The sequence below is a fragment of the Xenopus laevis genome, chromosome 2S, assembly GCF_017654675.1.
Source record: "Xenopus laevis strain J_2021 chromosome 2S, Xenopus_laevis_v10.1, whole genome shotgun sequence".
In the NCBI taxonomy this organism is placed as follows: Eukaryota; Metazoa; Chordata; class Amphibia; order Anura; family Pipidae; genus Xenopus; species Xenopus laevis.
Window position 1 is genome coordinate 72,984,741 of NC_054374.1, and position 15,407 is coordinate 73,000,147.

The window sequence follows — 15,407 nt, forward strand, 5'->3', positions numbered from 1 at the left end:
GACTTAAAGGATACATATAACTGAAAGACATCTTTATTCACAGTAACATAACAACAGTGCATACGCTTAATTATTTTGCAGGTTTTCTTTGTGGAGTAAAATGTACATTATTGGGAATGTTCATAGCGATAAACACTAGATGGTGCAGTTTTTTGCAGGTTGGTAAAATTTACAGGACAGGAGTCAATAAATAAAATAACTAAAGCTGACAGGGCAGTATAAATGATTACTTGTAAAAATATAAATACCTGTCATGTTCTTTGTCCACAAGATGGTACCGAGCTCTAAATGCCACAAGGTGGGCATAATAAGCAGGTGCAGGAATGGAGACTGAGCGCGTGCAGCGCACATACGTGTGGCACAGCTGGTATGTCAGCAGCTGGAGTTCATCAGCAGTAAAGCAGTTATCATCCCACAAGACATGATAGTGAGAGGGCCTGCTGGTACCCTACAGAAAGCACAGCATAGACCAAGGGGTTATTTACTAAACCTCGAATGCCAAAAACCCGAAAAATTGTGTTTTTTTAACTATAAAATCTGAATTTTTAGTGGAAAGAATTTTTTTTTCTCCAGGATTTATTATACCCGAGGATGAAAAAAGTCAGAATCCGAAAATCCAGCATCTCCGACCTGCTGAGATTGCATATAAGCCAATGGAAGAAGTCCCAAAGATATTTTGATCTGTGTTGGGTTTCGTACAATATTCCAAAGATTTTGTGGTTTTCGGGCAAAAATCTGAAAAAATAGTTTTTCAGATAGAAAATCCGAAAAATTCATATGATTCGGTTTTTTTCCCCACAAGTTTTTCGGATTATTTCCCCCAAACAAAATTTTCGGGAAAGTATATTTATAAATAAAATTCCAGTATGGATTTGGTTGGAGTTTTCAGAAAATATTGAGCCTTCGATAAATGGACCGTCCCGTGTTTTCTTTGCTCAGCAAACAACAACAAACCTTTTATTATACAGGAAATAATTTCTTTTTTTTTTATGAGCATTTGCCTTGGTAGTCCCACTTATAGAGGACAATAAAGCAACTATTTATATTTAATATATTTGGTGACAGTATTTCTCTAAAAATTTTCTCCCACTGACCCCAGTGAGAAAAGAGCATTTATATCCTATTATGTATTAGTAAATACTGAATAGGTGAGGTTGTTTCACAGAATTAGGCACAATTCAGGGTACCTCTGCACAAACAGACCAACATTATAAGTGAGATTAGGTGATAATCCCAAAAACTGATGAAAAAGAACACACCAGTTGGCATCAAGGATTGCCCTAAGACACCTTCCCAAAACTTTAGAGGTGCTACCCCCTGGGAAGGGGTAAAATTAGCACATAGCTGGGCTGTTACTATAAAAGTCTTCACATATACCTGGGTGTAAAGACATCTGAAATCGGGATGTGTCCAAAAGCCCTCAGGGGTCTTTTTGTACACAAGTGCAATGGTATCACATTCTAATATAATGGTGTTATTCAGGCCCGGACTGGCAATCTGTGGGTTCTGGCAAATGCCAGAGGGGCTGCTATAAGCTATAAGAAGATCTCTTTACCTGTATTCCAGCGTGGCTGCAGAGGTAAAAATCAAACTCGTACGGGTGTGTGATATCTGTATCCACTGTCGTTCCAGCTGGGATATTTCCACTTCTACCAACCTGAAGCAAAGACACAATGTAAAAAAGCTGCACTGCCATGGATATGTGCAAAACAGTGACTACATTGATTCTGTGTATAAGAAATGACTCATTATGGTATGATTCACACCACTGCATTTAATGCATTTCACATACATACAGGCAAGTTTCAGGGGCTGCTGCCGCCTGAAGCAGCAGCCCCAATGCCGCCCCTCCTCCTGTTCCGCTCTAACTTCCAGCGTCGGAGCGGGTGGAGGAGGGGCCGCATCGCTAGTGCAGTGAGCACTATTGAGCTCGCTGCACTAGAAGAAAGGAATTTCCATTTTAAAAAACGGAAATTTGTCTCTTAAAGTTACCAAAGGTGGGTTTTTCCCGCCCTTGGAAACTGCCCGCTCCGTGCCACCTGAGGCAAGATTCTCACCTTGCCTCATGGCCGGAGCGGCCCTGCATACATAGCGAGTAATGCATTTTCAGATATCTCCTAACCAGAGGGGTCTCCAACCATTTTTACCCATGATCAACATTCAGATGAGTTGGGGAGTAAAACGAGCATGAAAAATATTGCTGGGTGGTGCAAACTAAGTCCTTGGCCATTTGGTAGTAGCTATATGGACTGGTAGCCTACAGGAGTCTCTGTTTGACAGTACACCTGGTTTTTATGCAACCAAAACTTGCCTCCAAGTCTGGAATTCAAAAATAAACAACAGTTTGGGACTAGGGATGGACGAATTTGACCCGTTTCGTTTCGCAAAAAAATAGCCGCCGGCGAAATGTCGCAGACGCCCATTAAAGTCTATGGGTGTCAAAAAAATTTAGTCGCGCTAAACTCTCAAATTCAAATCGTGAATTATCCAAACTTGATTCGAATTTCAAGATTTATCATACTCTGCCTCTTTAAGAACTCGAAATTCGACTATTCGCCACCTAAACCCTGCCGAGTTTATGTATAAGTCAATGGGAGAGGTCCAGGGACCAATTTGGACATGCCTTCCTGACATTCAAGTTTTTTTTCTGTGAGATTTTCGAGAAGATAAAATGTGTGTGAATTTTTGAAATTAGATTTTTTTGCATTTCAAGTATATTCGATTTTAAAGGAGTTTAAAAAAACATGAATTCGAAATCCACCCTTTGATAAATGTGCCTCTATCAGTTAGTAAATAATTACCGTTTTCAACAAATATTTTATGACATGGCTGACAAGCTGTAGGCTAAGAGGTCAGATAAGGCCCAATATGGCCGACCTATATGTATGATATAATCCCGCTAAGATGGATTCATTATATCACAATAGGCACGTTCAGATTTTCCATACTTGCACTTGTATGCCCAGCTATAATTGCTAAAAATGCTAAATAATTTAAGAATCAAAATGTCACGTTACAGTTTTGTGTGTGCTTTTACTGTAGTAGTTAGAGATGCTTTATAACACATATTTACCCTTTCTGTTCGGTCTGCACAGAAAAGCCGTGTATGGTGGCGCTTCTGTACCACAATGTAAGTAATTCCTGGCTGGTAATCCTTCTCCAGACTAATACAGGCTTCTCTGATGGCTAGCAGCTCATAATATAAAACCTGCTTAAAAAACAGACATTAAAACAGATTCATAAAAATGAACGCAAATGCCATAAGCAACCAAGAAAGTTTTCATACAATGTAGAGGGACATTTTTTAAAGCAAACTAATATATTAAAATGTTTTTTTTCTATGTTTCTAAAAACATTTCAGAACCCAATCCTCATTTTTTAAAAACAAGACTTGTCCTACCTTTACTCTGCAATGGGAAAGTACACCAACCCATTCACACTTGAATTATTTTTTTTTTATTTGGATAGACAAAATGATTTAGGCCCCTGTGCTGTCCCCCCGCCCTTTCACCATTGTAACTCGCCACCTCAAAGACTGTTTATTCCCAGTGCAATAGGACTTCCTCCAGATACCTAGATACATTGCTGCACACAGCCTTCTTAGGAAATGATGTGTCGTTAAAGGGGTTGTTCACCTTCAAACAACTAGTTGTTATCAGATAGATCACCAGAAATAACGACTTTTTCCAATGACTTTCTATTTTCTATGTGTCACGGTTTTTCTAATATTGAAGTATAAAGTGTCATTTCTCTCCTTCTGAAGCAGCTCTGGGAGGGGGGGTCGCCGATCCAGTAAACTGTTCTAAATTGATACATTTAGTTGATACATTTCTTATCTTTCTCCCTGCTGAGCAGAATCTCTGGGTTTCATTACAGGCAGCTGTTAGACTTGATACAATTGTTGCTAATACTCCAGAGATGCTGCTGAGAAATGTATCAACTAAATGTTGCAAAATTGTAACAGTTCAGAATCTGCACCTGAATTACTGAGCTGTCAGACTCAAACACCAGAGACACCAACATTCAACTTTAAACTTAGATTTTGGAAAAAACGTAAAAAATAAATAATGGAAAGTAATTGGAAAAAGTCATTATTTCTAGGGAACAATCTAAAAACAACTAAATTGAAAAAAGTGTTTGGAAGGTGAACAACCCCTTTAATAATAGTATAAGCTTGCAAATTAGGTAAACAGAAAATGCAACAGTTTCAATGACAGTGGGGTTAGTAATAAAGTGCTTTGTTGCGGTGCTCAAATACCCCCCAGTCAATCTAACAGATGTTAAAGGGGTAGTTTACCTTTAAAGGGAATGCCAACCCAGAAAATATGGGGCACATTTACTAAGGGTCGAAGTGAATTTTCAAATTTAAAAACTTTGAATTTAGAACTAATTTTTGGGTACTTTGGCCTTCAAATAGGCCTAAATTCGACTTTGATTCAAAGTAAAAAAAGTTTGACTTCGAAAATCGAAGTACTGTCTCTTTTAAAAAGTTCGACTTTGACACTTCGCCACCTTAAACCTGCCGAATTGCTATGTTAGCCTATGGGGACCTCCTAGAACCCATAGTCAACATTTGGCTAAGTTTATAGAAGTCGAAGTAAAATTGTTCGTTCAATTCGATGGATTTCATTGTACGATCGAACGATTTTACTTCGACCGAATATGGCCAAAATTCTCTAAAAAAATATGGAAGTAATGCTATTCGATGGTCGAATTTCAACGTTTTTTACACTTCGAAATACGACCCTTGATAAATCTGCCCCTAAGTGTTTGCCTAATACAGGAAAAAAATTCTAAGCAACTTTGCAATCTACATTCATTACAATTTTTCTATGGTCCACGTTTTTAGTATATGTATAGCTATTGAAAGCAGTTTTTGTCTGTCCCTTTTATTTTCTGCCCTGATCGTTTCGAATTGTTAAACAATATAAGACAAGGCAGCTGATTAACAGACCTGTCTTGGAGAGCTAAGACTTTTGCAACATTGTTTAAAAAGTAACAATCAGGAGTTAGCCAAAAGTGGATTCTAAATCAACTGTTTTTACAAAGAACCTTAAAGGAGAACTCCACAAAAACATAACTTCAGCGTTTTGAAAAGTAAACCTAATTTCAAGCAACTTTCTAATGTACATCAATTAAAAAATAATATGCAGACTTTTTATGATTTTTAATGGTTTCTGACATGGATATATTAGGGGTTTCTGTGTTATGTGGGCCCCTTTAAAAACACTAAAGATTTTTAATAAAAGTATATTGGAAAGTTGCTTAGAATTGTTTCTTTTTATTAGTTTTTATTTATTTTGGGTTTGACTTGCCCTTTAAATTAACTTTTAGTAGACAGTAATATCCTGGAACAAATGTCCAATTGGTTATCATGTTTTATGATTTTTGAATTTTTAGTTTTATTGTATAGCAGTTCTCCAGTTTGGAATTGTAGCAGCAACGTGGTTTCAAGAGTCCAATCAACCAGGCAGTGATTTTAACGAGAGACTGGAATATAAATAGGAGAGGGCCTGAATAGAAAACTAAGTAATAAAATGTAACAATAATAATAAAACTATAGCCCCACATAAGAAAAATTTGAAAGTTAGAAAGAAGCAGAAGAGGAAGGCAAATAATTAAACTATTAAAAAAAGAAAAAATTAAGACCAATTGAAATGCTGCCATCGTATAACATACTAAATGTTAACTTGTATGTTTACCACTTCTTTAAAGTCAGGATACTGCCTTTAGCAAATGGAATTCTGACGTTTCACCAGGTAAGTCATACCCCAAACATGAGCAGAAGGTGATAACTCTATTGCTCTGTTGGATTGAGACATAGGCTAATCTGCATGTGCTTGTGACATTGATTTACATGAAAAGAAAATTAAAGTTAAATAAATTGTAGTAAGCACAATTAATGCCAGCTTTTTGAACCAGATAAATGCAGTTTTCTAGAATTAGTTTGACAGTACCTAATTAAACCTTAACTTTTAACCTTTGCCCTGACAGAATGCAAAAAAAGTCAATAGTATATTGTATGCAGGTTATTAACCCCTTTGCCAACAGTGAAGAATTTCAATAATTGGCAGGGAACGAGTTAAAGTAACATTTTCATTACCATTTGCACCTACCACCATGGAACCTCTCACTACATATTGATGATATGTAGCGCAAAAGGCAATGTTTGCTTTTGTCCAGCAACCCTTAACAACCAATAAATGATTTGTTTTGCTGGTCTTATGATAGAGAATGAAAATCAGACTGGCTGTTACAGTTTACTGACCTGGAGCAATTTTCTTAACACTTGTTACTACATAACCCTTTAGTTTTTCTTGTAAACTATGTTCCTATCTCAGGCCAACTATGCAAGCAGGAGATCAGTTCATTAACACTGTGTTTTCCTCAAATCTAGGTATTTTTATATTCATTAATTCGCTTGTTAATTTCAACAAGACAAGTAGGTAAGGCCAACTTTTTTATAAAACACTCAAAATTATTGATCGCAATAAGCAATTGAAGATAGGGTTCCCATTACAAGAAACAGTTTTGATTTCTACTGGCAGAATAAATACTGACCTGTCTAAACTGACCCTCGGAGACTCCATCTCGGTAGAAGATAATCCGCGTGGGTTTGAAGCGTGTGGACTTGTAGAACTGTATGAGCAGCTCCCTTACCATGGATGCCAGGTCATGAATGATCTCCTGCCGAGGGCGCTGTACTCTCACAGTGGCACAGTAACGGCTCGGGTGGGCATCCATGCTGCCTACAACCTAGATACAGAAAGAGAGTTAATACAATTGCCGCAGACAATATTCAGTGTTGGACAATGGTTGACAGGGTATAAGGGCAAATTAACTACATTGACTGAAGGCAAGGCAGCAGTGATCCAATTGACTGGCATGTAGGCCATCAGGGTTGGATCAGTTAAGTTGATCAGATTTAAAGGAGAAGGAAAGGCATTTTTACTTGGGGGTGCCAAAAGTTAGGTACCCCCAAGTGATTGTATCACTTACCTGACAACCCAGGCTGGTGCTCCTATTAGGAGAAAAGTGCACTGGCCCAAGGTTATTCCAGCAAGCACCACCGAGAAATCCAGGCCCGGATTTGTGGCGAGGCCACATAGGCACGGGCCTAGGGCGGCACATTTTTGGGGGCGGCATACCACCCAGCCTCTCTGTGGGGAGCGCTTTAGCGCCAGCGTGTGGTAGTGCGGGGGGCGCTAGGACCGTGCGGAGCGCACGGCCTAGGGGCGCCCGCCCAGCGAATCCGGCGCTGGAGACGTCATCTTCCTGCTTCTTCTTTCTTCAAATTTCCCGGGGGCAGACGCATACGCAGTAGAATGAAATAGCCTGTATTTTCGTTAAAGTTCGGCTTTTCAATCTAATGCGCATGGGACCTGTAATCAGCTAATCCTTTATCAAGAAACTAAAATGATGGGATCTGTTAAAAGATAACCCTTTATCCAGGAAGCTCCAACCAGTGTCATTTCCCAAAGTGTCTGATTTCAACAAACAACTCACTTTGGAAACAGCCCTTGTCTGGAAAACACCAGATCCCAAAAATTAAAGAAAATAGAGCCCATGCTTGTAATATATATTATATATTGAAAACAAATGTTTTCATGAAGAGTTATTTTATCTGTAAAGGTATTTCCTTTGTATTACTGATCAATAGGACGAAACTCCAGCACACGTGTGCTGGAGTTTCGTCCTATTGATCATTGGTTGGAGGTGCCGTCCTCCTTTAACCCCAAGCACCGGTGAGGATACTGAGAGACCAGGTGTGCTACTGCTTCTATTTTGCTTTGTATTACTGATCCTTTAAGATAAAGCAAATAGCTAAATAAACAGTAATATTTTGCAGTTTGATGAGCACTTACAGCAGCAATTGAGGGCTTTTTGCCATCCCCAGCAGGTGGGTGAGTGACATCTGCTCCCAAGAAAATCACAGGCTGTTGGAAAATAGATGGTCTGGAAGGAACAAAATAGAAAACACCAAAAAGAATCAAAGGATGTCTGAAGAGTAACACTTTTGCAAGAAATAGAGCTTTAAAGGACCAGTAACACCAAAAAATTAAAGCATTCTAAAGTACTGAAAATATAATATACTGTGGTGCTGCACTGGTAAAACCTGTGTGTTTGCTTCAGAACAAAACTATAGTTTATAGCTGCTGTGTAGCCATGGGAGCAGCCATTCAAAGCCGAAAAAGGAGAAAAGGTACAGGATACACAGCAGATAACAGATAAGCTTTGTAGCATACCATAAAATTGTTCAGAACTTATCTTCTATCTAGTCTGTGTCCTGTGCTTAATTGGCCACTCCGTGGCTACACAGCAGCTTCTTTATATAAACTATAGTTGTTTTTCTGAAGTAAACACAACAGTTTTGCCAGTGCAGGGCAACAGTACATTATATTGTCTTTCCTTTATTATGCTTTCATTGTTTGGTGTTACTTTTCCTTTAATAGGAAACCCCTGAAAAAGCATAGTGAGCTTCTGAGATATTTGAAATCCAGTCTATTTTGCATTCGTTTTCAAGTAGAAGACCAGCAGCCGTTTCCTACAGTAAAGAACATAGACATACAGTCCAAGTGTCATACTGCAACGTTAATGAATGAATGCCTAGGTGCTTAGTTATATAGATAAATAGCTCATAATTATATATGTGTGGGTGGTCCCTTATTTAAGCCTCTTGTATTCTTTTCTGAGTGTGCTGCTAATGCTTTATATACAGTTAGGTACATAAATATTTGGACAGAGACAACTTTTTTCTAAATTTGGTTCTGTACATTACCACAATGAATTTTAAATTAAACAACTCAGATGCAGTTGAACTGCAGACTTTCAGCTTTAATTCAGTGGGTTGAACAAAAAGACTGAATAAAAATGTGAGGAACTAAAGCCTTTTCTTAACACAATTACTTCATTTACTTCATGCTTGTATGTGGAAGATTTTGCTGTAAACAGACAACAACAAAAAAACATCTAAAAAAAGCCAGCACAGTTCTGGAAAAACATTCTTTGGACAGATGAAACCAAGATCAACCTCTACCGGAATGATGGCACGAAAAAAGTATGGAGAAGGCGTGGAACAGCTCATGATCCAAAGCATACCACATCTCTATAAAACATGGCGGAGGCAGTGTGATGGCTTGGGCGTGCATGGCTGCCAGTGGCACTGGGACACTAGTGTTTATCCATGATGTGACACAGGACAGAAGCAGCGAAATGAATTCGGAGGTGTTCAGAGACATACTGTCTGCTCAAATCCAGCTAAATGCAGTCAAATTGACTGGGAGGTGTTTAATAATACAGATGGACAATGACCCAAAACATACAGCCAAAGCAACCCAGGAGTTTATTAAAGCAAAGAAGTGGAATATTCTTAAATGGCCAAGTCAGTCACCTGATCTGAACCCAACTGAGCAGCATTTCACTTGTTGAAGACTAAACCTCGGACAGAAAGGCCCGCAAAAAAAAAAACTGAAGCAAAAAAACAAAAGCAACTGAAAGCCGCTGCGGTAAAGGCCTAGCAGAGCATTAAAAAGGAGGAAACCCAGAATCTGGTGATGTTCATGAGTTCAAGACTTCAGGCTGTCATTGACAGCAAAGGGTTTTCAACCAAGTATTAGAAATGAACATTTTATTTTCAATTTTTTAATTTGTCCAATTACTTGTGAGCCCCTGAAATTAATTGCATCTGAGTTATTTCATTTAAACTTCATTGTGTGTTTGTGTGTGTCACAGGACTTACAGTAAATGTAACAAAGCCTTTTACTGTAGAGACTGATATTTTATATTATATAAATCAAATGTAAAAAAAAAAAATGCTGCACTTACCGTTGGTGGGGGACTAAAATATTGTTAATCCCTCCAAGTTTGACGTTAATCTTTAGGCACAGATTGGAGAGGGTTTGAGGAGATGTTTTTATTACATTCTTCACTTGCACACACTGTGTAGCCATACCCAGCAAAGTGTCCCCAACTCTCTTGACCTCAGCTGAAAAAAAGAAAAATATTTAAAGGATTACAAAAATCACCCACGCGTAACTGAGTTACAAGCAAGGTACATTACTGAACAATAAAGCACAAGCAAATAGTATTTCATAATAAAACCATTCACGTTCCCATTAAAAAGAACTGTGTTTCTCCTTCAGACTCTTAAAGGGGTCAAAATACCTAAGGTTGAGTGATGCTGGCCAACTATTTGTTCAACTTTTATTGGAAGAAACTTTTAGCAAATACAAAATACATCCCATCACACTTTAAAAACATGACATTATTGGCTCAATGACTGTCTAAGGGAGAAGTGGAGTTGGGAAAATGTTGTAGACTGGTAAAATAACATAATGGGTTGAGTGCAGAGGACTCTTGTATTTGTCTATATGTATTTTGTGGTCACAGCCTCGTTGCAACCCCGCTTAATGGTTTTAAAAATTAGTGGTGAGCACAACTTTCCCTTCTTTGTTATAGTTTATACAGGAGCAGTGACCAGCTCCATGTTGTAGCTCCCACCCTTCCAGCTATAGTCAGGTGATCCTACTGGTGTCTAATAAAAGGGCAGCCAAGTTTGGGAGTTTTACTTTGAAAGCAGCTAGTAAGTTGCAGGTAAAACTTAGTCCCTTTGTAAAATGTATAATGAAGCAATAGAATTCTTAATGAATCAGATGAAAATTGAGCGTAGGACTGGCCAGATATGGGATGACTTTGACATAGTTGGCCAGCTTAAATATATTGCAATATATGGACAAACAATCCCTGTTTTGTTTAAAGGGTAAGGCATTTTTCAGTAGCAGTATGCACAAAATGTCTCTGTCTTAAATTATTGATAATGGGTTGAGTGCAGAGGACTCTTGTATTTGTCTAATGGTAAAAGAACATATACATGCATTTATTCCAGATGACAAATATCTAAATATTATCATAAGGCAAGTTTTATAGAACATATGTATTATGGTGTGAGAAAACTTGCTCAATCTTGCTTTTTGTCCACCTGGGGGACAATTGGTATTCACAGTTCTTACATTTGGTATCCTGTCAACAACATACATTCATCCCAGAATAAGAGTTGAGCTATGTACAGTTCCAAGAAGCAAGTATTCAGAACAGAGATGTGCTAAATTAAATTGCTAAAAAATGTAAAGTTGTAAAAATAAAAAGTAACATTTTATAACAACACACGTTGCATTGTTTACATACCATATACCGGTGTTTTTCCTGGCAGAATAACTATAATAAGCTGTAGGCCAGAATATGTGTTTTTCAGGTGTCTGAACATGGGCTCCACGCTGTCTGCTCCCTGTGCATATTTACAGAAGCATGGCTGGCCCTGGATTGGCATTCCTGCATCTTTAGAGATCTTTCGTAGCTGGTCTGTGAATCCCCTGTATGATACAAATAAGACTTATTAAGAAGTGAAAATGATAAAAAGTAAATGCTTCCACAGCCTGCAGAAATACAACATACACAATATCCCTTACCCTTTTCTCTAACCAAATACATGTATCGGATTACACATCTGGAAACAGGTTATTCATAGAATTACGGGATGCAGTGGTGTGATCAAGGCTCCTGCAGACCCCCCCAACCCCGAGTTTGAGGGGACCTTTTCCGCCTGCCACCACCGCGCTGCCAGCCCGCCACTGCTGGTCCCCTGCTGCTGCTGCCACTTTCGGGTCACACTGCGCCTGGAAGTGACATCACGCCGAGTCAGGAGGAGGGAGGGCGGGCGTGTGGCACAACAGTGCAGCAGCGGGTGGGCCAGGCGGGCCTCAGGGTGGCTCTCTTGTGATGGGAGGGGGCCTCAGGAGGGAGGGGAGAGGAGGCAAACAGGGTGGGTGGAGGGCTGGAGGCAGAACAAAGGGGTCGGGCCGAGGGATTGGAAGCAAGCAACTGGGAGAGAGAGACACAGGGGAGGGGAAGTGTGGGAAGGCAGATCATGTCCTTAGGGCTCTGTTCCTGGATTCTATGTCGGATGCTGCTGTTTTGTGCCTACAATTTGTGTTTGAACATATAAAAATAAAAACGTGTTTAAACTTCCATAACCTGGCAAATTTTGTAAAATGGACATGGCAATTAGGGGGTGTGGCCACAAAAATGGGTATGGTCACAAATGTTTTTATCCCTCCGTCTGTTTCCAAAATGTTGGGAGGTATCCTGGCTAAAATGGGCTTCATTAGTTCCCCAAGTAGGAGGGGGTCCCCAGCCCCCCCCCCAAATCAAGTCCCCCCCAAGTTTGTCTGCAGGGGGGCCCCCCAAACTCTAGTCACGCCACTGACGAGATGCCCATCTCTCATAAAGTCCATTAAGAGAAAATAATTCTAATATTTAAAAATTCTTTTCTTTTTCTCTGTAATAATAAAACAGTACCTTGTACTTGATCTGAATTAGGCAGCATGAATTCATATTGGTGGCAAAACAATCCTACTGGGTTTATTTGTTTTACTTCATTTTTTACATACGACGTAAGGAATGGTGATCCAAATTACAGAAACATCCCTTTTCTGGAAAACCCCAGGTCCTGCACATTCTGGATAAAAGATCCTATAACTGTACTACTTCAGCATACAAGTTTCGTTGGGATGGGATTATCTTTGCTGTTATATATTCTAAGCACAAAACATTTGTACAGCAAAATCAAAATGAACAAAAGTTTGTACTTAATATAAATTAAGACGTTCCTATGAATTACTTTTTTTTTTTTGGGGGGGGGGTGACGTTTTTCAATGAAGGACCACTTTATCATAAATATACACCAACACTTTAGGCTAATACTGATTCTGCTCTAAACGAAAAAATTACTTACTTTAAAATCTCTTCTCTGCATTGCCTTTGTGTTGCAAAACATGCAATCGCCCACATCTTGATTTCCACACCAGTATGGAACTGCTTTCCACGCATGTCCCAAACACCGTGACTTGGAGTTGCCACTGTCCGATTCTTTTTGAGGAAGAAAAATTTACAAGAATATTAAAAAGCAATAATCACATCTGAAGAATTATTTCATAAAACCAAAACTCATTTTAGTGAAAACAAATCTTAAAGGAGAAGGAAAGGCTGTATTAACTTGGGGTGCCAAATGTTTGGTACCCCCAAGTGGTTGTATTTACCTACCTGAAACCCCAGCCAGAGCTCCTATCAGCAGAAAACTGCTCCGGTCCGGGGGTTCATCCAGCTAGCACCATGGAGCGATTAGCTTTCAGCTTCTTCTTTCTTCATGAGGGTGCTCATGCGCAGTAGTGTGAAAAGCTAAACTTTAACAAAGAAATCGGCTATTTCATTCTACTGCACATGCGTCTGCCCCGGAAAATTTGAAGAATTAATAAGAAGAAGGAACCTGATCGCCCCGTGGTGCTCACTGAAAGGAGAACCGGCCTGGGGTGTGAGGTAAGTATACATAATCACTTTGGGGTGCCTAACTTTTGGCACCCCAATGAAAATAGACCTTCTACTTTAAGTTTATTTTTGTATTATATCTGCCAAATGTATACGCAGTACTCTAAGGCATATGCTCAAAGGGTTGGTTTAACTTTAAATTAACTTTTAGTGCGTTATAGTATATAGTTATACTATTCCTAGCAACATTGAAATTGGTCTTCATTATGTATTCTTTATGCATTATTCCCAGCATTTAAATGGGGGTCACCGACCCCATCAGGCAAAAACTATTGCTCTCTGAGAATTTTATTGTTGCTTTATTATTACTTTCTTATTACATATTTTCCTATTTGGTCCCCCTTCTATACTTATTTTAGTGTCTTATTCAAAACACTGGCTGGTTCCTAGGCAAATAAGACCCTAGCAAGCCGATAGCTGCTAGAATACCGAACTGGAGAGCTGTTGGAATTATAGCAGCTGTAACCTCACAGAGCAATAATGGGGTTTTTTTTTGGGGGGTGGGTGATGGGGTTAATGACCACCAACAACCAGATAGTACTTTAAATTGCATAAAGGCAATAGAGGAAGGCAAATAATTCAAAAACTATGAAAAATGAAAAAAATATTAAAAATTAAATGCAGTAGAAACGTTTCACTCAAAGATAAACATCTTTTTAAGAGAAACCACTCAGTGTACATGGAGTATAATGCAAGTGCCACTTACTCTTCCTCCATACTGTAACATTGGTGCAGGAAGTACTCTCCCAGTCACGTGGGCCATCTCATCACGAACTTTAAACTGAAATTCTTGAACAAAGGGGTCTGCATCATAATTTGCACTTCTAACCTGGAAGGACGGTGGTTGATAGGATACAAGAAATTACTGATTAGACCCTGAAACCTTGCCATAGAAATGTCACTTCAAAAGGGGCATTTATATTTAAGCTGAATGTTTAAAAAGAAATGATACTGAAACCACATATGCAGACTTACAAGCCTACTGATCTCCTCCTGTCTGTCTGGAGCAGACCTTGCTGTGGCTTTGATCATGGTGGAGGTCTGATTGTCCGTCAGCTTCTTGATGCATCGCTGGCCGGCAACAATGTTACAAACCTGTTATTAAAAAGCCATATCATTGTATTATATTACAAATACATACATTCAATTGCCATTCATGACCACAGTAATCCCATAAGGACTTACTTCTAGAGGCAGGTATGTGTGTTTCTGCTCCTGTCCAACTTGCAGACAGGGGAGATGAGGGTACTTCAACTGGAGGTTATACTTTTCCCTAAAGTATTGAGCTACCGTCCTTTCTACAGTTTGCCCATTCTCCAACTGTAAAGGAAACCTTGGAAAAGAAAACAGATTGCAAGCTACATAATGGCAACTATGATGAAAACAAAAAAAAAAATCAATATAGCCTTCATCTCATGAAAATAAGAAACTTTTTTTTATATATAATCAATTAACCATTCTGATTTTTTTTTCTTCTGCTTTTTTTGTTTTTTGTTTTTTTCTATGCAAACCAAAAATGAAAACATTACAAAATTTGTACCATTTCTAAGGTAATCAAAATCTGACTCAATAATTCAGTATAACTCGATTAACAGGTCAGATACATTAGCGTGGTCTCTTTTCCTAGAACATCTTTTAGAGTGAACAGTTTCAAAATCGAACTCAAAGCTCCATAAAGATTCAGATTGCCGAGAGGGGTGTTTGAAGGGTAACCATTTGTCAGAACTTTGAAAATAATTACTTGGTTATAGTAAGAGTTTTCCTTATTTCTATGAGATGCTGTGTTTATTAAAGTGAATGCTCACATTTTCCCTATGTTGTGAACAGGTACTTCATAATAAAAACGTGCTGCTTTTTTTTCTGGTAAATTCTAAAAAAACATAGCACTTTGAGTGCTGTCCCTTCCATAGAAATCAGGGTAGCATAAGCCTTTGTTCCTTGAAAAGATGATTCATGCTATGCAAATGTTCAGTAATGGTGCTGCTCCAGCTGTTCCCTGCTATGGGCTGCTGATCTCTGCAAGGAGG

At 38.8% G+C, this 15,407-nt stretch overlaps 1 protein-coding gene across 2 annotated transcripts in view; it reads right to left on the reverse strand.

Moving 5' to 3' along the window:
- The window catches only part of LOC108709549 (protein argonaute-3), a 54,518-nt gene that overhangs the window by 1,656 nt on the left and 37,455 nt on the right, over window positions 1-15,407 (reverse strand). The window contains exons 8-18 of one of the 2 annotated variants that reach the window (XM_041583980.1): window positions 14,566-14,713; window positions 14,356-14,475; window positions 14,087-14,209; window positions 12,791-12,924; window positions 11,185-11,369; window positions 9,826-9,985; window positions 7,866-7,956; window positions 6,562-6,756; window positions 3,074-3,211; window positions 1,556-1,657; window positions 249-448 (exon numbers count right to left, since the gene is read on the reverse strand). In XM_041583980.1, coding sequence (XP_041439914.1) covers window positions 249-448; window positions 1,556-1,657; window positions 3,074-3,211; window positions 6,562-6,756; window positions 7,866-7,956; window positions 9,826-9,985; window positions 11,185-11,369; window positions 12,791-12,924; window positions 14,087-14,209; window positions 14,356-14,475; window positions 14,566-14,713 — 1,596 coding nt within the window. The remainder of the gene's footprint in view (window positions 1-248; window positions 449-1,555; window positions 1,658-3,073; window positions 3,212-6,561; window positions 6,757-7,865; window positions 7,957-9,825; window positions 9,986-11,184; window positions 11,370-12,790; window positions 12,925-14,086; window positions 14,210-14,355; window positions 14,476-14,565; window positions 14,714-15,407) is intronic. The other variant, XM_041583981.1, reaches the window with a different exon arrangement.